Source organism: Hakea prostrata, chromosome 9 (genome assembly GCF_041222555.1).
Source record: "Hakea prostrata isolate BN-2017 chromosome 9, UWA_Hpros_2, whole genome shotgun sequence".
Classification (NCBI taxonomy): Eukaryota; Viridiplantae; Streptophyta; class Magnoliopsida; order Proteales; family Proteaceae; genus Hakea; species Hakea prostrata.
The window spans coordinates 9,588,571-9,610,604 of NC_142608.1; the positions used below are offsets into that span (position 1 = coordinate 9,588,571).

Here is a 22,034-nt window from a genome sequence, read left to right on the forward strand (position 1 = left end):
TTCTTACTGGTGGGTCCCACCAAATTTGTGGTGGTAAACCCGTCGGGGAGCATAGAGTGCGACCCGTCAGGGGTGATGATCCGAATTCCATAATAACCCTCTTTTCTCAAGTCCCCAGAAAATTAAAAAGCTTTTGGTCATAGTTTATCTTTTTTTTTTTTTTTTGTTGAACTAACGAGGGGATGCAATAGTGGCGACCTTGCAACCCTTGCTACACAATATTCTAATTTTCGAGTTCAACCTATGCAAGTATTAGTCATGTGAATTATCAGCACAAGCACTAGCCCCATTAGCGAAGACTAATATAGTTAATAGAAGCCGGTAATTGTTTCATGCCCAAGTCAAAAAGCACACTACTGCCTGTGAAAAAAACAGAGGAATATGAGGGATTTGAACCCAAAACATAAAGACAACCAAACCGCATGAGGTTTATCATGTTGCTTCCTATTTAAATATTTATTTCTCATGTTCCATACGGACAATTTGCTCAAAATGCCAAAATCATTTTCCCTAAGTTTAGATCCATCTCATACAAAATGCAAAATCATGTTTGATTAAACAAAATTTAAAAAATTTTAAGAACACTCCAAAATATCTGGCAAAACACATAAATACCCCAGAGTTATGCTAAATTGACAGACACCTCAAAATGTTACTTGAAATTGCAGGTTAATAATTTATAACTCCTAATCTACCCCTATATTATTGTAAAATTACTATTTTAACTTAATAAAAATAAAAAACATAAAAAATGAACCTTATTGCGATGGATAATAGAACACAATGTTTCCATCATCCTTTTCTTACTATCACGTTGGATAAAATATTGATCATTGATCAAAAGCAGCTTCTTCTTTTCTTTTTTTTTTTTTCCGTAGAAGATCACAGATCAAAAGCTGAGACCATGACATAGAAGACAAGGATATAAAGCACCAAAGCATGTTCAACTCAAGTAAATTCCACTGTCTCAATATATCTGATTAGGCTGAATATAATAAACATAAGGGATGCTGCACTGTCTCAAGGCCTCTGTCATGTTGCATCAACTTGTTATAACATTGCAACATTCAATTTCGTAAAACCAGAGAACAATCATCTCCACTACTGCAATGCAAATGTCAAAAACAAGAGAAAAGAATAACACATGCTAATTAATTAAGATGGGTTCCTCCAACCATCAAATTTTCCATCCATGTTCTACCAGTAGAAATGCCACCATCTGAAATTTAAGATTAATGTATGAGAATATCTTTTGTTCACTGTCTTGGGCTTCTCCATGGATAAGTCCTCCATATCACAGGAAATATAGAGAGCTGATGGTTGCAGATATAGTTGCCCTTCGCTTTCATTTCTGTTGATTAAAAAAAGGCTTCAAAATTAACTAAACAAAAAGAAGATTCAAAGGGCAGAGAGATCAATCATCTGTAACCAACAGATCCCTTAGGCTGTGTTTGGTTCGGTAGAAGGATGAATAGAAAAGAAAAGGTTGCATTGAGATTTACAACTTTTCCTATCTCCATCAACACATAAGTCATCCGGTGAGAAAACTCTCCCAAGCTAAGAATATGCACGCTTTAGGTTCCCCTCATCTTCTCATTAACCAAATAAACAGTAGAATTATATTTTAGTTTATTTTTTTGTTTATGTTCTTCTCTTTTAATTTATTTTATAATCTAGGTACTTTATCATTTTCTTTTCTATTTATCTCTCGACAACCAAACATAACCTTAGACAGATGTTGTACAGAAAAAAGCAATAAAAGAGCAAGCTGCAGAGGATACCTCAATATGGTACCAGTGGAAGTCTATTCTCCTTGAGAGTCCTCATCATCAAACTTGATCTTCTTTGGAGCACACTGAATGTTGCCCACCTGTGTAATAATAGACGGCATGTAATCAGGCAACCATACTCTAGAATCACTGAGATTCTACTCTCAAAGAGTCAAAATGAGCTTTATACTGCTACAAATCAATCAAAACCTACCAAAGCATTTATTTCTGTACCATCAGTTATCAAACACCAATGACTCATTGATAAGCTAAATTTGTCCAAATCAACATTTGGATGCCTTTATGACGGTTGATAACTAGGTCCACAGACCATAAAGGATAAGTTCTCTTTTACCTTTATTTACTCATAAGGTAAGGGGCAAATTTCAGACTCATAAATGACAGATGGTATTAGAACCATATTGAACCTATGCAAACTAACAAAATTCAGGTCAAAAACCACATTGAACCAATGCAAACTCAAATCCAGGTAACACAACCTTGCTCACACAAGAAAAAGTCCCATGAAGTGAACCTTGAAACAGATAGCCTGAGAGGAAAACTCAGACAACTAGGAAGCTCCACTTAGGCTTATGGAGTGGATGGGGGCCCAAAATGCTGGGAGCACGATACTAGAACTGTAAAACAGCTAACCATGGCAAGCATTCCCTCTTCTATTTTGTGTGTTTTCCCCCGCCGCCCGGGGGGGGGAAGAAGACAAGGACTTGGTGTATTATTTCTCTATTTATTGGTTTCTGTTCCTATCCCGAGACTTTGGGTAACTTGGAGGTGTATCTTATTTTTTAAGGTTTACTGCTACCCAAGTAAATATTAGCATCAAGTCAAAGATGTAATGGGTGGTAATATTTTTAACTACATACCAGAGCAGTACATGATAGAACACAAAGAAGGATTCTTACAATTTCTGGGCATTCATATTCAATTCCAGCAGCCTCAATCTTCTTTTTCCGCTTCCGACTTTGTTTCAGAATCCTTTCAACCAACTTTTTATGTTCTTCCAGTGTTCTTTCCTGAATAAATTTGAAGGCGACAGTAACATAGGAACAAAGGGTAAAATTCATACAGCACATTGTGGAATTCAAGGTTATGCTACCTTGTTATGACGCTTTTGCTCAATTTGTGCCCAGTTTAATGGCTGATATAGGCGATTAGCACCTTTCCATCTGCAAAAGATGACAAGAGAATCAGATACCTGACATTCAAAAGGACCAACTGTAAGAGCAATTTGTAAGGTTACCAGTGGTTTCCAACAAGTCCCTACAGCAGACTGAAATTTAAACATTTAGTCATTCATAAGTTGTTTTCCAGAACACTGCCCAAAAGCCCTTGAAGCTTAAACCCTATGTTCCTAGAAATTAAAATTTTCCTTTTAAGATGAGGCAAAAGATAGCCACAATGCCAAATTTTTGGCAACTTTGCATCCTGGCACCCTTCCAAGGCTCAGATAACTGTAGGAACAACCCAACCCCACCCTGCAGGTGAAAAAAAATCTATCTTATGTTTCCAATAATACCCTTATTCCAAGGCACAAGATTGCACTGTCCATATAAGTCAAACCTATTCCTTTAAGTTAGCGTTTGAGTTTTCTCCCTTTCTTCTCTTTTTTTGTTGATTGATGCTTGTTAAGACGTTACCCTGATGCAGATTAGAGCTGGGTCATATGGGGAATGGGTCCTTTGACCCATGGGTTAACTCGGTAATGGACCATCCCTATGGGGTTAAAACATATGTATCATGGTGGTACAAGAATTTAAGCTTATTTAATTAGCAATTTCTCTTTAAAGGTCATGTGACAACTTAACTCTCATCCTATTAAGGCTATTAAGTGTCCCAAATATCACCACCCCATGGGAAGCATGGACAAGTCCAGATTATCTTACTTCTGTTAAGCAATTGCTTGAGAGGTTTCTTCCGAGTGGAGCCGCTACATTTGACAAATTCCCTGGTGATTCAAACCCCCCCCCCTTTTTTCCTTCTGGATGATAGGTAATCCAAACCCTAGTTTAACCCCAACCAACCCTAAACCTGCTTCTGCTGTTTCCTTAGGTTTTAACTCAGAATTCTTTGTCCTTTCTAAGGAAACCTTCCCCACAACATTACCTACACTCGACCTAAAGCTTGGCCCTGAAATCCCTCTCAAACCCCATTGCAAGCGATCACAGCATTCCCTCAACGCCTTAGTCTTTTGGGAACTCACATCCAGCCATAAAATTCATGAAAACTCACACTGGACTTCCCCTATACCTGAAAAGCATTCCCTTACACCCCATCCCCACCTAATGATTGTATACCCTTAACTGGCCCTTCTACTTTGACACCTGAAACCCTAGTTGGTTCAGATTCACTAAGATCCAGGCAGACAATGCCCTTGGTTGATCACTTCAATCCAAGGCTACATCATAACCAGTAACCACAATGTTTGAACCCAGAAAAATGATGTACATTAATGCATGTTGAACCTAAACTTGATTATTTTATCATATACAGATAAATCTTCCTGTACCGTTACAAGAGACGGGAAAACAATGACTGCAGCAAAATTTCCCTGTACTAAGCCCTGGCTTCTAAAACCCCCGTTTCTGGTTTTGCTATGGCCCCAAGAAAGCAATAAAGTTCAAAAAATAAAGAAGCATTGGCAATTCTACAACTTCTGAACTTCCTAACCCTTTAGTTAGGAACAGAGTCAGGGAGAATGGGTGATAAATTTAACAAAAGGACAAGACTAGAAATTATCTAAGGGAAAAAAGAGAGAGGGGGGGGGGGGGGGGGGGGACAACATTAAGCTAGGAAAGCAAGGGTTTAAAGTCAAAATGGCCAAAACTGTCCACAAGCCCAGGAGAGAATTTTATGTTTATTACAATGCAATTAAAAAATAAAGATGGAGGCATTCGTAGCCTCCCATGATTTTGACAGCCACTGCATAAGTACATTAAGCATGTATGTGCATGGGAGAAACTCATGCTATAGAAACAGCACACCTCCATGAGATTCCAAGGTGGAGATGAACAAGAGGCCATCTCTTATTTGATGAAAGACCAACATATCCCTTGCCACCGGATTACAGAGAGCCAATAATGAAATCTCAAGTAGGACCGGCTTGAACTTGGGAATAGATGGTTATGGATAGCCCGAAATCAAGTTGAATGATTGGGTTTCTATAACCAAATGGAGCTAACGTTTTGATTTTGAACAGTGATGGTGAAGGATTTATAGTTTTCTTGTGCAATAGGATGGTAAGATGTTTCCCACATGGAGAGGGGATCTCTTTAAATTTTAACCAGTGGGATCATTAGAATTATGAAATGGGGTGTCTCAAATAGGATATTGGGATGTTTGTTTGATTTGAAAGGTGTGTATGGAAATGGGGTGTCCCCCAGCTTGAAACAATCCAACAGGTAGGAGGTTTTTTTGGGTCGGGTTTTGGGGTTATTGGGTTTGGGTGGTTGTTGGGGTTGCCGCGGTTGTGTGGCTGGGGGCCTCTGGTTCAAAAAAAGGTGGGTTTGGGTATTTGTGGTGCCAAACATGGAGAGTTATAATGGCTAGATTGGGTAGAATTTAGTTTGGAACTTTGGGTTCCTTAAGTGAATTCGTATGGAACAGGGTAACAGTGTATTCTCCCAAGCTTGAAACAATTCCAACAGGTAGAAATAGGTTTCTTGAAAAAGTTAGGGTTTTAAGGGGTTATTGGGTTTTGGGTGGTTTGTTGGGGTTGCCAAGAAAACAGGTTGTAGTGGCTGGATGGGCCATAACTTGGATCAAATAAAAGGATAGGTATAGGGGATTTGTGGAGGAGAGTTATAATGGCTAGATTGGGTAGAATTGAGTTTAGAACCTGGGATGGCCTACTTGGACAAATAAAAGGATAGGTATAGGGTATTTGTGGAGGAGAGTTATAATGGCTAGATTGGGTAGAATTTAGTTTAGAACTTTGGGTTTCTTAAGTGAATTCGAAATGTAAAGCAAAAGGGTAAAATCTGGACATGTAGGGGTTGATGCATATAGACCGTGGGATTGATTTGGAAGGATTCCAACAGTTTAGTTGGATTGCAGGTATTTCTCGAATTCAGGTTTCCAAAAATAAAGATAGACAAAGAAAAATTCAGGGTATGGATAATTAGAGCATTATAAGAAGAAGAACTAGGGTTGGGGATAATTGAACTTACTTTTCTTGATCATCAACTTGAATAATTGAAGAAATGTTTAGAAAATAGAATAGAGGAAAAGAACTCAGACTTGAGCTATAAATCCTGTTGATGTAAGCACAAACCTTCCCCCTGGCTGAAACCCTGGTTTGCACCCCAAGGCCTCACCAAGATCATGCAAGTAGGGCTGGCTGAACACCTGTAGGGGCATTTTTGTCAATTTCCCTTCTTAATTAGTTGATTATTTTAATATCAAACTATTATTTTAATAGTTTGAGTCCAAGTCTACTTTTATTTCCTTGTTTAAGTCAGTTGAGTTCTAGTAACACTTGGAATCTAGTTTAAATAAAGACTCCTTGTGGATACTTAGGTCTTGTATTTCAAGTTAAGTTCAATTATTTATGTGGCTGTTATTTACTAAGTGTAAAGGGTATCCTAGTCTATAAAGAAAATCCTAGGTAAGTCTATTTCAAGTTCCTAGTTAGAATCTAATTCCCTCTTCTTATGTAAGGCTAGAAATAAGCCACTCCTCTCATTGTAAACTTAGACTGAATTGAATAAAGAATTAAGTCTCTTGAGGGAAACAATTTGTCGCTTTCTTGGGAGGGCCACAGCAGGATTAGAAGCATTCTTTCTTAAATTTCAGCAGCTTTCTTCCATCAACAGCAGCCTCTCAAGTAAGTGCAACACCCCCAGCCCCCCTTCCCCATCATTCTCCCTCCATTGCAGCCTTCCCCCTCCCCTTCTCTTTCTTGTGCCTAGGAAACCCCCTCCACTCCCTTCACAGCCCCCCTAAAACCAACTCCCACACATTACAGCCCCTTAGATCCCCTTCCCCACCCCTTGCAATACCTCTAATCACCTCCCCACCACCCCCAACTCCTACAGCACCCCCTCTCCCCCTTCTTTCTCTCTCGGCCCCCTCTCTTTCCCCTTCTCTGACTTGCAGCAAGTCTAAAACAGAAAAAAGAAAGAAAACAAAACAAAAGAAAGAAGAGATTCAAGAAAGACCGCCCAAGATCATTCAAGAACCCAAGAGTCCTCTTCTAAGATCTTCAAGAACCTACCCAAAATCATCCCTAAACCCTCCCATACCCAACCGTAGGTTTCCTAAGAATCTCCTCTCTCTTGTTTCATCCCTTTAATCATCCCTACGATCTCCCTAACCACCCCAAGCTACTTTTGATAAATCCTTTCCATCGAATATAGATTTTAGGTATCTCAAACCCTACCCATACTAATCCAAATTATCTCATTCTTCTTCCCCATCAACCCTAGGATAATTTTTAGTCTCTCAAGATAATCCCATGGGATATTGTTAAAACCCTAATATCTCACAAACCTTTCCATAGCTCTTCCCATAGTATTCCTTGTTACCCTAAGTCAACCCATTAGAATTTTGGTGATTATTTGCTGGTTCAATAAGAAAATCCTGAGCTAACCCTAAATTCTAGAGGATCATTTCAAAGAATCCTTAACCCTACAGTTGGGTTACATCACCCGTCTGCACCAATCAACACCAAAACACTCATAAAAAGGCATAATCTTTCTTTGAACTGTCTCTAATTGATTGTGGACATATTACATATATAAACACATTCTAAAAGGACTCCTAATCACTCAAAAAGACTCAATAAACAGAATCCTATGCAGCTATTAAGTATCCAAATCTGACTCAAATCAATTTAATACTAGGCTAATACATCAATGAACCCAAAAATAAGAAGCCTAACTTCTGTAGAACCCACCATGGACCAAAATAAAGTATTCTAAGTCCCAATAGGCCCATTTGGACATTCTTAACGATGTTTTTCCTTCTTTCATTCTTGTACTCAATCAACTCTTAGTTCCTACCTTACTGTTCTGCAATATACCCAACATCTGAAAGACATTCAAAACTCTGGTGTCTAGTGTCTACTGCCGAGTTGTGGCTTCAATCCACTGGAAGTAGGTCCATGAAGTACCTCAGAAACTGCAACTCTTTCCCCTGTGGTTCTTCTATTCTACTGTTCTATAGCAGCAGCTTTCAAGCTAATGAATCTTCAGATCAAATCACCAGTTCCCTATAAGAATGTAAGAGAGTTGGAGGTAGAATTCCCTGCAGCACAATGGGTCCCTTCTGCAACATTCAAGGGTGTGTAACTCCAAATCCAGCCACCATTCAGTCCATCTTGCAGTATGTCACTCCCTTCAATGGTCTTCTTCAACTGTACTTTCATATTCATTTGATGGCATCCATGTACTAGCTCTACATCAATGGGCATGGGGTGAATCATTGCTTGTATCATACCATTGTTGAATCAGACATGTAACCTTAGTAACAAATGACATGGTTTACAAAATTTCTACGTCTATTCATTCCTAATACATAGCCAACTTATTTGACTTGAATTATGTGGCAAGTGTTAAACATTGTGCACTAGGTTATCTATGCAAATGTATACAGTGTACACTACCATCCTAGGGTGCAAAGTCAAACAACCATTTAGGATGTGATTTCTTAAAATCCAAGGATTCTACCATGTAAAGCCTAAAATAGGGTGTCAGTTTCGATATCTAATTTGGCCCTCATAAACAACTATCCAAAATTGAAGGGGGGAAAATACTTAAGTTTCAACAGAAATTTTGATTTTGGTCAAAACAATCTGGTTTTGGTGTGGCTAAACCGAATTCTGGAACTTTGACTACCACTGGTAAGAAGATCATGTGAATATGACCTTCATTTTCTTCCACCTAATTTTGCATGTCCAACAACTTGCTTAAAAGTAGAGTAGTAAAATGAATTTCTTACAACTTCGGGTGAACACGCTCTGGAGGAACAAGGTCCACTTGCAACAGGTGTTCAAACAATAGGTAGTTATGCATACTTTCAGCCACAATTTTGGCCACCTGCATGTAATATCAGGTACATTAGAATAATGACAATAAATATGAAGGAAAAAAAAGAGCAATGAAAATTGTTGAAATAAATGAAACCTCAGGAGACTCAAATTCGATGAAACCAAAGTGCTTCGATTTTCCTGTCTGTTGAGCACCACAAAATGAAAGTCAATATTCTATAACAAACTAAAAAATTGGAAGCATGGGGGTTTGAAAAGTAAAACTGAGCTGGCAGTCATGTCATATGTTTATGCATCATTTGTAAGAAAGAAATATCTCTGCAGATGTCTTAGATTGCCTCTGTGTTCACAAGTAGAAGAAAACTAAAGTTCTCGCTTGGGATACATGGAAGCAAGTGTCACTGGGTCTGTAAGTTTAAGCCAACCTGTCTTATGAAATAAGAAAGACTGCATGTTCTTGTCTTCCCATAAAACAGGCAAGGTATTACATTCTTTATCCTTTGACTTTCATTTGTATTCTAATACATCCAATCTTATGCATTGGATCTCCTTGCACCATAAATGTCTTAAATGATTAAACTCTTGGTTCTTTGTAGTTTCCCATCTCTCTGACATTCACTAATGTTACTTTATCTAACAAGAAACATTCATGAGTTCACCTTAAAATAAATATCTTGGCTAAAATGAATAAACAAGTGGAATATCAATAGAGGCAGCTTAAGCATTCCAGCATATCTTGAGCAGAAAATAGATAAATGGAGACCCTCATTCCATTGTTTCCGTACTTGCATGATCTTGAAAATTAAATCCTGTTGTTCCTGGTATGGAGTTGAAAATCCTACAACCCCTCACTTTTTTCTTTTTCATATTCTTCTTCTTCTTTTTTTTTTTTTCCTTCCTCTTTTGATAAGGAAACTTTGTATAATAATAGGAAATTACAGGATGGGCAGACTCCTAGATCCCACTAAGCCTTTCTTTTGTGGGTTCTGGGTCCCCCCCCCTGCAAGTTCGTGGGTTACTAAGGAAATCTGAACTTGAGAGCTGTTGGTCTTGGCCAACTGAACCAACCTCTTGGGAATTCCCTTCTCAGTTAAATGCAGAAAAATCTTTTGAAAACTATATAGCTTAGTATCATACCTGAAACCTAAAACACATGTCCATATCTTCGCAATCAAGTTTTTAACTTGTATAGTGAAGAATAGGCTTTATCACCCAATTGATGCAGCCTAACAGCCAAAAGAAATAAATTTTCATCTTAAGGGTGCTTGACAATTTTTTTATTATTATTTTTTAATTCATCTTTACTGCTTGATGTGATAAAAAAGTACAATTGCATACATAAGTGTTTCTTGAGACCTTTCCTAGATGTTAAAGAGTTTTTAAATGAAGCATCTCGTAGTAGCATCTTTGTCTTTCATGACATTTGTACATTTGAATACAAAAAAAAATCTACAGTTTTCTACCACATAGTCTAATAGAGAACACAAGATAAACTAACCGACAGCCCCATCTAGCACAAACAGTCATGCAAGAATTCATCTCATGCCTACAAAAAGTTTTTTTTATGAAGGAAAATGGGCAGACCAGCAGACATTTTCTTGTCCCACAATGTGGGCAAGAAGATTATCAAACCAAAGGATATCAATGGAATTGCATATCCATTATCCGCACAACAGTACAACTTACAAATCATACAAGGTTTCTATCATTAGAATGTACCAGTTGTACAACAGATAGCTAAAGGATAATGTTAGGGATGACAATAATGAAGTAGAACCTTCTTATTACGTGCAATCCTTAATCTCTTGATTGTACCGAACTGCTTAAAAAATCCTGCAAAAAAAAAAAAAGTTAGGAAGAAATAGAAACAAATGCATATCCAGCACATCACATCAAACCAAACTTCCAAAACTTGCAAACATTTCAGCAAAATATCGAAGATTTGGGCAATTTCCAATCCCCTGAGATGAAACATCATATGAATCATCGAAGCCCAAAACAGATTGTCTCAATCAAAATTTCAGATACAAGCCATTTCGTTTTGGTAACAAGCTCATTTCAGTGTGAGAATATGCACTTCTCAGTTGAAATTTTGGTTACTTCATCTTCAGCATTTTGCTAATTTTTCAGTCAAATTAGCCTTCTGCACCTAGAACTGACCAATCAAAACTCATAAAAAAGAACATAAGGTGTTGATGAAATTCCAGCACTTTCCTCATCTCGGTCTTCTCTAACAGCATAAGACACAAAGTAATTGCTAAAATCAAATTAAGAAAGAAACAAAACTGTACCTTCCATTTCCTTCTCATAAAACCCATGAGGTATCCGGCCAATGTATAAGACCTTGGCATTATTATCAGTAGGTACTTCCTGAACAGGCAATTTCCGCCCCGGACCACCTTCTAATGGCTGCATATTTCAAGCGGAGAAAAATTAACCACAATAATAGTAGTAGTTCAGAATCAACAATAAAAGCAAAACAGAAAATTTCTCCAACAAGCAATGGGCTAAAAGCCCCCATACCAAGAAATCAGCATCTTCACTTTTATGACTAGGAACTTGTAGCTTAGAAGAAGCTTTCTTTAATTTCTTCACCATATCCTTCTTTGCTTTGGCACGCATCTTCCTGCCACCAAGTCACAATGGAAAAGACGAGCTTTACAGTCTTTAACATTAAGTTATTGGTGGGAACGAGCAAAAGAAGATTAAGATTTAGAGAATAGCAGGGGATACAATTTTCACAAGTTAAATCATCAAAACCTGCAACAGAAACCAACCATCTCGGACAGAAGTAAATGAGAAAGAAAAACAACATAATGAGCAAACGAAAGGAAAGACGTGAAATTACCTTCGCGGATTTCTTCTACAGTTCCGAAGCAACGAGAGCAGGCAACGCAAAAGAAAAGACAGAGGCGATAATCGTTTCAAGAGTTAAAACGAATGGGAAGCCGTAGCCCTACGAGGCTACGATGAAGAAGCAGTGAACCAAACCACCTTCGGATCGATCGGACAGGTTTAGGTTTGACCGGGTCCATCCGGTCGCTCCTGGTTGAGCCCATACCAATCCACCTTAAACCGCGACTAACCAATTAGAGAGACGGGAGTCACGGGACTAAATCACCTATAAATTTTCAAACATTTAAATGTAAAAGTAAATTTTTGTATTTACATACGTACCCCTGTCAATTAGTTTACGACCGTTTGATTTATTGATGCTTACGTGGCCTAATCCTCACCATTGGCAAACTAAAAGGCTTTATTGCACAAGAAAAGAAGTACAGTTAATGGTGTAGATAGGTTTGATCTACCTGATTACTCAATACATGAAACCACAATACATCCAATCCCCATCCCCATGTCAGAAATCAATTTACACCTCACCAACCATAAAAATTTTGAGCATCTACTTAACTATGTGGAATTTTTGTTAAGTTTAGAATAACCTTTGATTAAGAAAAGCGCAACATATTTCCATGAGTGAGCAAAAAAACTAAATACACGTGTGATTGAGGAAAAGATGATCAAAACCCTAACAAAAACAAATGAGGACGATGGAAGGAGTGAGAGAAGAGAAAAACGTTCAGAAATGAGAATAAGGGTAGAAGACAAATCGACGCATACCTTATTTAGAGCTTCTTCTTCTTTTTCTTCTGAAACAAGAGTACAAGACAAAATCATTTAGGAACATTATTCAGTTTCCACTGGTTCTTCACAAGCAGGGATTTCACTAGCTTGGTGTTCTTCGTTTTATCTCCATCAAATGGAAGAAGACGAAATCAAGAATCCCTTCAACGATATTCAAAAAACGAGTTGAGAGATTAGGTAGAAGACGAATCAAAGCAGCATACCTTCTTTAGAGTTTCTTCTCCAGAGCGTTTCCAGAAATCGTTTCAAGATGAAATCAGGATACGCGCGCCCCTTTTGGTTTTGTGTTTTTCAAATGATTTTGAAATTTGTATAACTCGATTCGTCTGGTCCTGCTCTGATTCCATCCAACGGCCCGCTTGACTGTCCTGCGCATTAAATGCTCATTCTTTGTGCCAAGCTCACTTAAAGACAAAGATGGATCTCACCCATCCAACGGTCTACACACATCAATCAATGATATAAATACCCCTAACTACCAAGGAATTTGGTAACGTTCATTTACTGAACTTGTATACCCAACAGTCTTTCTGTTTAGAAATTTACTCCTCCCAACGAAGATCTGTGTTTTCCTTTGTGTGACTTGACCTTCAAAAGAAGGCTTCATAACAACAGAGTCAGCCCGCTTTCACTTGCTTTGTGGTATAGATCCTTGGTCCAACCACTTAGAGAAATATTGATTCGTGGATCAACCAAAGGTGGCAGATAAAGAAACAACAGAAACTATATCACCATAGAATCACCTAAATTTAAAACATTCAAACCCCACCCGCATGCAAGGGTCATACTTCTTATGTTCAGACTATTTGAAGCTGAGCTTCTTCTTGCTTTGAAATTTCCATTTCTGCATTATTCCATAGACATACAGAAAACCACGACTAGATCAAGGAAATATTACCTGGTGAGACATTTTTCTTTTCCATTAGGATGGTCAAACATTCTCTAGTGAGATGCAGGCTTCTGATATTTGACCATCACATACAATGCCATATTGACAGATCAAATGCACCCCAAATTTTCGTATCCCATTTTCTATCAGATGCTACTATCTCTATGCTGATCCAAATGCACCATTCTTAGATATAGCTCATGATTACGGCATCTCAACTCTCAAGCTTTCGTTCAGGAAAAACGATTGTGAACTAATGAAATACACCAACATTTGTATTGTTTCAAGTACTTAAGATACATCAATTAGAAAGGCAGCTCACGTAAATCAACTCACCAATATGTTTAAGTTTGAAAGGAGGTTCGATTATGTAGAAACAGCTTCGTGATCAAGGATGCTTTACTTCTTTAACATCCAAGGTGGAAGTCATATACATCAACCTGACACTGGTTTTATATGCAAATGCAGACAAGGAGGTTGACCTAATCAAAAGATGCTTATGGAACCAGCAATATCTTCCCAATATGGACGCTGCTTTCCAAGAGGCTGTGAGCCTCTGCTGCTTCAGCCAGTGGAAAGGACTTGTAAACAACAGGTTTTACCTTGCCTGCAGTAATTGCTGGCCAAACATTCTTCTCCACCTCACTCACGATCTCTACTTTCTTTTCAAGGCTTCTATTCCTCAAGCCCGCAGCTGCATGAATAGGATTTGCATTAGACTTGTAAAACAATCGAAGACAAACCATAGACACATTAGATGTAACAACATTGCCATAACACAGTAAGTTGCTTGCAATGCAAAATCCAAGGTGCAATTTCCATCCAACGAGGGAACAACCTCTAGGCCCCATAAGCCACCACATATACCTCTCCCTCATCTATGTTCATGCATGAACAGTGAAACATAATAATCTATTCATGTTTATGGTTGCTTGCCCACAAAAGAATCAATTTGGTATTCAGATTATTTAACTTCACAGAGACACAAGATTAGATTGTCAACCACATAAGAGGGAAAGCAAGAAGATCACACATACACTGTACTGTAAGGCGTCTTGCAAGCAAGCCTGCAAGATTCACTTCTGTAACTGCACCACCCATGAAGCCAATGATAAAAAGCCTACCATCAACATTTAAGCTGTCAATGTTTCGCTGGAAGTATGGTCCCCCAACACTGTCAAGTATAACATCAACACCTGCCATCAGAAATGTCAAGGTTTAAGCTCAATTCAGCAAGCAGAAACTGTGAACATCCCAAACCTAGCAGTTGTTCAGGGATCATTAATTTTTCAAGCAAGATAACCGTCAGTAACAAGAAGTCATCTTGCAGATGGTTTGAAATTGGTTAATGAATGAAGACAACCAAAGCAACAGCTAGACCTTTCCCTCCTGTTTCTTCCTTCACCCGTGCAGCAAAATCTTCAGTCTTATAATTGATGCAGACATCAGCTCCAAGATTCTTGCAGAAAGCCAATTTACTCTCACTCCCTAATAGAGAAGCAAAATTAACAATATGAGAATCATGGATACTGCAGATACTGCACACAGATTCTGAAGTTCAGTACTGTCGGACCTGCAGTGACAAAAACCCTCACTCCTTGTTGTTTAGCTATCTGAATTGCGAATGTGCCGATTCCACTAGATGCACCGTGAATCTGAAAATTGTTTCATTTGTCCTCAGTTCATATATAACTTTTGCTAGTACATGAGATCAGCAAAATTGTAGCAAATCTGATCAGCTGGACTTTATTAAACTGAAAATTTAGTCCATAATAGGTTATATGGATCATGCATGCATAATCATTCAGGGGTTTTGTACTGCAACAAGCCACTTCTAAGCCCTCATATGAAAAGATATGTTCTGTGCAAGTTAAGTGTTAGGTGTAGGGTTTTTTTTTTTTTTTTTTCTTTTTCTTTTGTTGAGAATGTTTAGACTGGATCACTGGCTTGAGCTTCTAGTTTTGTTTGTTTCCATTCTGCTAAAGAACACTTCCTCCTCCCCCCCCCCCCCCCCCCCCCAAAAAAAAAAAAAAAAAAAAAAAAAAAAAAAAGAAGGAAAAGAAAAAAGAATACTAATAATAATAAGTAAATAAACTGTTCTCCAATTCCAGAAGTTCAAAAAGCTCTGGAAAGTTTATATTTTCCAAAAAGTAAAGGACATCCCAATATGAGCTGTACTGAGAATATAAAGTTTAGGGGGGTTGTAATATATAAATTATTAGTATAATAGATAGTGCAGTGAAGTAAAGAACAAGAATTGTGGAGTGCAGTGAAGTAAAGAATGAGAATTGTGGAGTTCCATGTGTACAATTCCATGGATCATGTGGTTAGAATACCAGGGTCATGGTCTGTTGAGTTGTGTTTTCAGGGCTGCTGTTCGTGCTCTTATGTATTTAATCATGATCTGATTCCACTCATTAAAAATATCATGCAACAGCAACTTATGGTAGCTGTGATTGCTCTGATTTGAAGTTTGGTATTGGATCTCCCTTCATATGTATTCTTCCCCATGCACTTCAGATCTATTCTGCCATTTTCTGTTAACCTACATAACTCCCCCCCCCCCCCCCCCCCCCCCCCCCCCCCCCCCCCCCCCCCCCCCCCCCCCCCCCCCCCCCCCCCCCCCCCCCCCCCCCCCCCCCCCCGGTGCCCTTACAATGTTTCTCTTTTGACATGATCTCAGCCCTTTTTTATATAAAGTGAAGTACTTTATTTTCTTGCACTCTTTTACTCCTATCAACTCTTATTAGACTCCTAATAGAATCCAACACTCCCCCTCGTTGAGGCATGGTATCACACTGTCCAACTTACCTTCTCTTCCTCTCTCTTTTCTTCAACTTATATTCTCTCCTTATAGACTTCCATTTGATTTGTCCTCATCTTTACTGCAACTTTATGTCTCCAAGGAAGAACGCCCAAGTAAAAACGTAGAATCTTCAAATGTTGAGAGACTAAATTTCTGCACAAATCGAGGGAAAATATATTTTTGGGTAACAATAGCTAGGGTAAAACCCAAGTGAAAGTTTTGATTTGTAGCAATGTTAGATCTTTAAAGGAAAGTTTGCCAAGGGCAATCTCCAAAGGTAGGGGAAAATTTGTCAAGATAAGTGACAATCTCCAAAGGTAATAGAGATCAATTCTCAAAGGTCAACGACAAGTCTTTTGCAAGGTTAGATCTCCGAAGGAAGATGTCAAGTTAAGGGCATCTCCGGGGTTAACAGAGATCAGTTCGCATAGTCAAAAAGATAGATCTATAGCAATGTTAGATCTCCAAATGGAAGATTGCAAGGTAAGGGACAAACTTTCAAAGGAGTAGAAGATTGCGAGGTAAGGGACAAACTTTCAAAGGTAACAAAGATCAAATTCTGCATAAGGAAGTCTAATGAAAGGCTTTGAATTGTAGACATCTTCAATCTCCCCTCACGTGTAGCGTTACCGTGGGAAGATAATAACAAAGGAAATTCCAATGGGGAAACTTGGAAAGGAAGAAATTGTAATGGTAAGATAAAAGTATCGGAAAACAAATCTAGAGAAAATGACAAAATTTGAAAGGGGCTGCCGAGCCTACGGTGCCACTAATGAAGGTCCATATTACCGAATGGACCGGATTAGAAGATGTAGTCAAAGCATAAGTAGATCCTCCAATCGGCTCGAGCAAATAAAGTCCATTTACCACGACCAATCTCCTTCCCCAGATCCCGAAGTAGCTAGGTAGGAGTTGGTAGGGGTAGTGAGGAAGCGTGGTCGAGGCTGTGCCCGGTAGAAGCTGCATAATACGTCTGAGAGTAGCGAACTCCTCCCGCGAAAAACCAACGTCTGCGAGGGTGTGGTGGAAGCGGATCGGAAAGATTAGCCTTTGTTTTCCCCTGTCTTTGTGCTCGTTTTTGCTCAAAATCAGCAGGCTTCCCATGCGGTTTCCAACAATTTTCCTTGGTATGATATGGTTTGTGACAGTGCTCACACTTGACAATCTCCTTAGCCGGATCGATTTAGTGCGAAGATCTGTAAAGCTGATTTCTCCATAATAGGAGTATAAAGCATGACTAATCGACGACTTTCCTCACATTGAACAAGAGCATAAGACTGTTCAGTGTAGGAAAGGGAGAATGACTTAAGACTTGCTACGATCGATCGTACTCCACGTTCAAACCTGCAGAGTCATATACTCGAATCTTATCAATGTACTTCTTATATGTCACCACATCATCCGGATTAGTGGGGTGATAATCCCCATAATGATCCAACTCTTGCCAAAGAGATCGCAACTCAGCATAATAGTGGGCCACATTAGTTCCTTTTGGGTAGTCTCATGAAGCTTCTTTCGTAGCTGCTCATAAACCGTGCATCATTCCCCAACTGTCCATATGTTTCAGAGTAGCCTTCCGTTTGGGCTGCGGATCAAGTAATAGGTAACCCGGGCAATATTTGGATGCATGGAATTCAAAAGGAATGACATAATAAGAGAGTCGTTTGATATCCATTTATCTGTAAACACTCGGTAGTGGGTTTGATAGTAGTGCCCGTAATGTATCCAACTAGTCCTCTTCCAGGATAGTTAGGTAAGCGGATCGAGACCGGATCAAGTAATTTGTGCCGTCAAATCTTACCGAAAGAGAATGAAAAGTGGAAAAATATTCGATCCGTGGGAGCGTAGTATCATCAATAGTTGTCATGTTGACAAAATTATCTCGTAGTTCTTCGGTCTTCACCCTTTTGAAGTAACATGTCGCGAATGCAATTGCCAAACAACCCAAACAGATCTACCTCCTTTTTTTTTTTTTTTTTTTTTCCGAATGACAAATATGTCCTTGAAAAACGGAATTTGTAAATAAATCTAACTTATACAAATTTACATATAAGTCCTCTAAAGCAAATTTACCAAAATAACTCAAAACTTGAATTCAAAACTTAAATTCAAAACTTGATTCCCCAAGCAAATTTACCAAAATAACCCTCAAAACTTGAATTCAAAACTTAAATTCAAAACTTGAATTCAAAAACTTGAATTCAAAACTTGAATTCAAAATCAAATTCAAACCCATCGATCCGTTATGGTCTTTCACAGGCTTAAGGAGAACAGCCCCGTCGAAGAACCTTAATAGCGAACCCCAATCGAGGTTTCGGATGACTACCAAGCTTGAATCGCAGCTTGGATGAAGAATCGTTAAATTGGGGCCGTGTGTATTTCTTCTTCTCTTCTTCTCTTCTTCTCTTCTTCTTTCTTTCCTCTCCGTTTCTCTTATTCATTGAATCGAGCGGCAATCATCTTCTTTCTTCTTCTTCTTTTTTTTTTTTTTTTTTTCGGCGACCAAGATGGTACGAAAAACTGCCTAGAACGAAGATTGGCGTGGGTTTGAAAAAATCGAGAAGAAGGGTAGGTCGCTTCCCAAATCGTTTGGCCGTGCCTGTTGAATACATGTTTGGCGATGGCTTTGATCCATGTCTCGCCCTTTATTTATAATAAAGTGGAAAGTAGACTATTACAAGGAATGAGTTTACATGAATGCAAACTCTAATTTAACTCCTATACAAACTCTTATTAGACTCCTAATAGAATCCAACACCACTTTTCCATGGTTTCTGATGAACTCCCTTACAGATCATGCCTTCATGAAGTTGAGAGAAATTTCCCATACTCCAACCATCCAACTGAGCCCAAGGGCTACAATCCAAAGTATCAACTTTTTTTTAATGAAAAAAAAAAAAAAAAAAAAAACAAAAAAATTTTGTCCCGTGCAACCTCTTGTTATATAACTTTTTTAAAATATAAAAAAAAAAAAAAAAAAAACTGCTAAATTTTGTTCGTGCTACCTCTTGTTATATAACCCAGAGATGAGCCCTAATTCCTTAGTTTAGGGTTTGGTTTTCTAAGCTGCCAAAGTGCCACCAATAAAACAGTTTTCAGTCCATAAATGTATGCATGCATCAGTATTTACAATGAGAGGGATTTAACAGGTTTCAACAAATGTATGTATATCCATATGCTTACTCAAAAGGGACTTCGGTTTCTATTTCCCTTTTTCTTCGATAAAATAGATATCAGCATTCTTATTTTGGTCTTGGCCATTTCTGAATTAGGTGGTCATCTGCAACCATGAAAAGGTCTTCCACACCTTCTATATCTCATATAATCTCATTCATAAATGCCAAGAAACAAGTAAGATACGAATATATACCAGAAATGATTCCCCTGCAGAAAGCCGACTTGTCATAAAAACAGTTGACCAGACAGTGCAAGCCACCTCAGGAAAGGCAGCAGCTTCCTTCAAAGTAATACCTGGTGGAACAGGAAGAACTTGTCCAGCAGGTACAGCTACTTTTTCGGCATAGCCCCCTCCACCAAGAAGAGCACACACCTGAACAATAAAATTAACCAATCATCACATGATCAAGACGTTGAATGAAGAACGCATTTTTTTGCCAGAGGTCAGAAAGCAGGAGACCATAACAAGGACTTCAATCGAATTAATATGATATTCATCATATACCAAGGTAACAAGCATCACATGAATACCCATAAACTATATTTCCTCTCCCATTTGCGAAGAAGTAGGGGGATGGGAAAGCACACTCAAGTGAAGAACATCCACACACACAAACCTGAAAGAAAGGAGAAGAAAACAAAGGCCCAATAAGGGGTCTTCAACACTTCTATATTAAGGTCAAGTATCAAATTGCTTTTTTATCCGAAAAAGAGAAGAAGAAAGAAACGCAGTATATAAGAACTAGCATCATAATTTGAAGTCGATAGATAAACAGTTCCTAAAGACCTGATCACCGATTTTCCAGCGGGAGACGTTTTTCCCGACAGCTTCGACGATTCCGGAACACTCAAGGCCTGGATAAGGACTTGATCCTTTTGGAGGAGGATGCGATCCTTTTCTTTGGATGGCATCAGCTCTGTTCACTGCTGTAGCTTCGATCTTAATCAACACTTCATCGTCTCCGAATGTCGGATTTTCGACTTCTTGCAACTGAAGAACTTCTGGACCGCCAAAGCTCGTTATTACTACGGCTTTCATTGTTTTCGCCGGCCAACAGTCGAAGCTTTCCGGCCAAAAACTTGACTGGCAACTGCGGCAATTGAAATGTTGGGTTTAGGCTAAACCGTTTGGCAAATGATTTATAACGGACATCGGAAATGGTGATTATCGAGTTCTGAGCCGTTGGATTAGGATTCCGCTCAGTTTGCATCCCAGTTGTTTGACGTAAATACCCTTGTGATTCCCATTTGACGGATAGATGAAACGTTCAACATCGACAAGGCATGCTCCATGCGCTGGGAACCAACATAAGGCTTGAACCGTTGTAGATGATTTATTATTTATTTTGAAAATAAGATATTTGCATACGGATGGAACTTAGTCGCATCAGTGTCTAGATACAAAAGTCTTATAGGAAAAATTAGGTGATTAACTAATTTTAGGTTTTCCTTTACAAAAGTAACCAACAATGTTTTACTTAACAAAACTAGTTAAAACTGATTTTAAATTTACAAAACTAACTAAAATAGTGATTTTTCACCCTATAAAACATTTTTAACCCTAAAAGTAACTACATTGAAGAAGAAATATTATTATTTTGTCCAAAAGGAAAATTTACTATTTTTTCATATGATCAATTCTAGGGGTTAAAAATGTTTTAATGGGTGAAAAATCACTATTTTAGTTATTATTGTAAACTTAAACTTAGTTTTAGTTAATTTTGTTAAGTGAAACATTGAGTGAGTTACTTTTGTAAAGGAAACCTAAAAGTAGATGATCACGTAATTTTCCCATCTTTGTTTGACTTATGAAATTCTCACACCATGACACGTGGCATTTTCAAAATCTAATAAATGATTACAAAGGCAAGAAAGATCAAAACCATTGGATTTAAAAAATGCCACATCTCACAAGAGAGCCATGATCAAGGCTGATTTATTTCTTAGATATTGAAACTAGAAGATAAGTTCTCATGTATATCAATTAGACACTGGTTTTCTGTATATCTGACCAGAAGGTTGGCCTAAATAAGAAATGCTTACTGAACTAACAATGTCTTTCCAATATGCTTACTGCTTTCTATGAGCTGCCAGAGCTGGTCAGCCTCTGCTGCTTCAACCAATCCAGGGAAGGACTTGTACACAACAGGTTTGCCTTGCTTGCAGTAATTTCTAGCCAAACATTCTTCTCCACCTTTCACACAATCAGAGCTTTGTTTTCAGGACTTCTAATCCATGAGCCTGCAGTAGCATGAATATGACTCTCATAAGCACTAGTACAACACACTATCTAAAACAAAGAATTGAACAGATTAAATGAATTGTATATAGAAGAATTGACCATTGTCCCAATGCAATTGCAAAAATCAGATCCACCCCTTGCCAGCTGAGTAGTGGGGAGCTCCCAAACAGAACCTCTGGTGCTCGGTAGCAGAGAGTACCATTAATCAACAATAGGAAAAGTGTGAACGGCATCATATAATTTAAGTTGAACCATGTCAAATCTATGAAGAAGTTGGAACTAGAATAACATATTAGGCAAACCTGAATGAGGAAAGGAGATTTACCCAAAAAAAGGAAAGGAGAAAGGAGCCAGGGATTGGGTCCCATGCAATGAATTCAACTAGCTTCAAATAGGTATCGAGAAGATCAAGTGGAAGTGGCTTCCTATTCTACTGAACGCGCAATAGAGAGCAAACAGCAATAGAAAGAACAAAACCATGAGTAATGGAGTTTGAATTGACA

General features: G+C 38.4%; 2 protein-coding genes across 3 annotated transcripts; both read right to left on the bottom strand.

Annotated features, from left to right (window-relative positions):
- Positions 1-942: 942 nt before the first annotated feature.
- On the bottom strand, positions 943-11,724 carry LOC149004556 (putative RNA-binding protein C1827.05c). Of its 2 annotated transcripts, none has more exons than XM_089168698.1 (10): positions 11,621-11,724; positions 11,296-11,398; positions 11,064-11,181; positions 10,550-10,605; positions 8,909-8,956; positions 8,724-8,821; positions 2,884-2,953; positions 2,690-2,800; positions 1,782-1,870; positions 943-1,351 (listed from the first exon to the last, which is right to left on the bottom strand). In XM_089168698.1, the coding sequence occupies exons 2-9, from the start codon at positions 11,392-11,394 to the stop codon at positions 1,805-1,807; spliced, it is 666 nt and encodes a 221-aa protein (XP_089024824.1). In that variant the 5' UTR covers positions 11,395-11,398; positions 11,621-11,724; the 3' UTR covers positions 943-1,351; positions 1,782-1,804. The 2 variants fall into 2 exon arrangements, with proteins under 2 accessions (XP_089024824.1, XP_089024825.1); XM_089168699.1 differs by having other exon boundaries at positions 11,296-11,437; positions 11,621-11,698.
- Positions 11,725-13,291: 1,567 nt separating this feature from the next.
- Positions 13,292-20,404, bottom strand: LOC149004557 (uncharacterized). Its single transcript, XM_089168351.1, has 6 exons — positions 20,077-20,404; positions 19,483-19,662; positions 14,880-14,961; positions 14,687-14,794; positions 14,344-14,502; positions 13,292-14,000 (listed from the first exon to the last, which is right to left on the bottom strand). The coding sequence occupies exons 1-6, from the start codon at positions 20,326-20,328 to the stop codon at positions 13,804-13,806; spliced, it is 978 nt and encodes a 325-aa protein (XP_089024477.1). The 5' UTR covers positions 20,329-20,404; the 3' UTR covers positions 13,292-13,803.
- Between the last annotated feature and the right edge of the window lie 1,630 nt (positions 20,405-22,034).

Coding starts and splice junctions, on each gene's coding strand:
- LOC149004556 (XM_089168698.1), bottom strand. CDS start 11,394: ATGCGTGCCAAAGCAAAGAAGGATATGGTGAAGAAATTAAAGAAAGCT. Junction 10,606..11,063: donor TTATGAGAAGGAAATGGAAG/GTACAGTTTTGT, acceptor TTTTTTTTGCAG/GATTTTTTAAGCAGTTCGGT. Junction 1,871..2,689: donor AATATGAATGCCCAGAAATT/GTAAGAATCCTT, acceptor ATTATTACACAG/GTGGGCAACATTCAGTGTGC.
- LOC149004557 (XM_089168351.1), bottom strand. CDS start 20,328: ATGAAAGCCGTAGTAATAACGAGCTTTGGCGGTCCAGAAGTTCTTCAG. Junction 14,795..14,879: donor GAGGGTTTTTGTCACTGCAG/GTCCGACAGTAC, acceptor CTTCTCTATTAG/GGAGTGAGAGTAAATTGGCT. Junction 14,503..14,686: donor GGAAGAAACAGGAGGGAAAG/GTCTAGCTGTTG, acceptor TTCTGATGGCAG/GTGTTGATGTTATACTTGAC.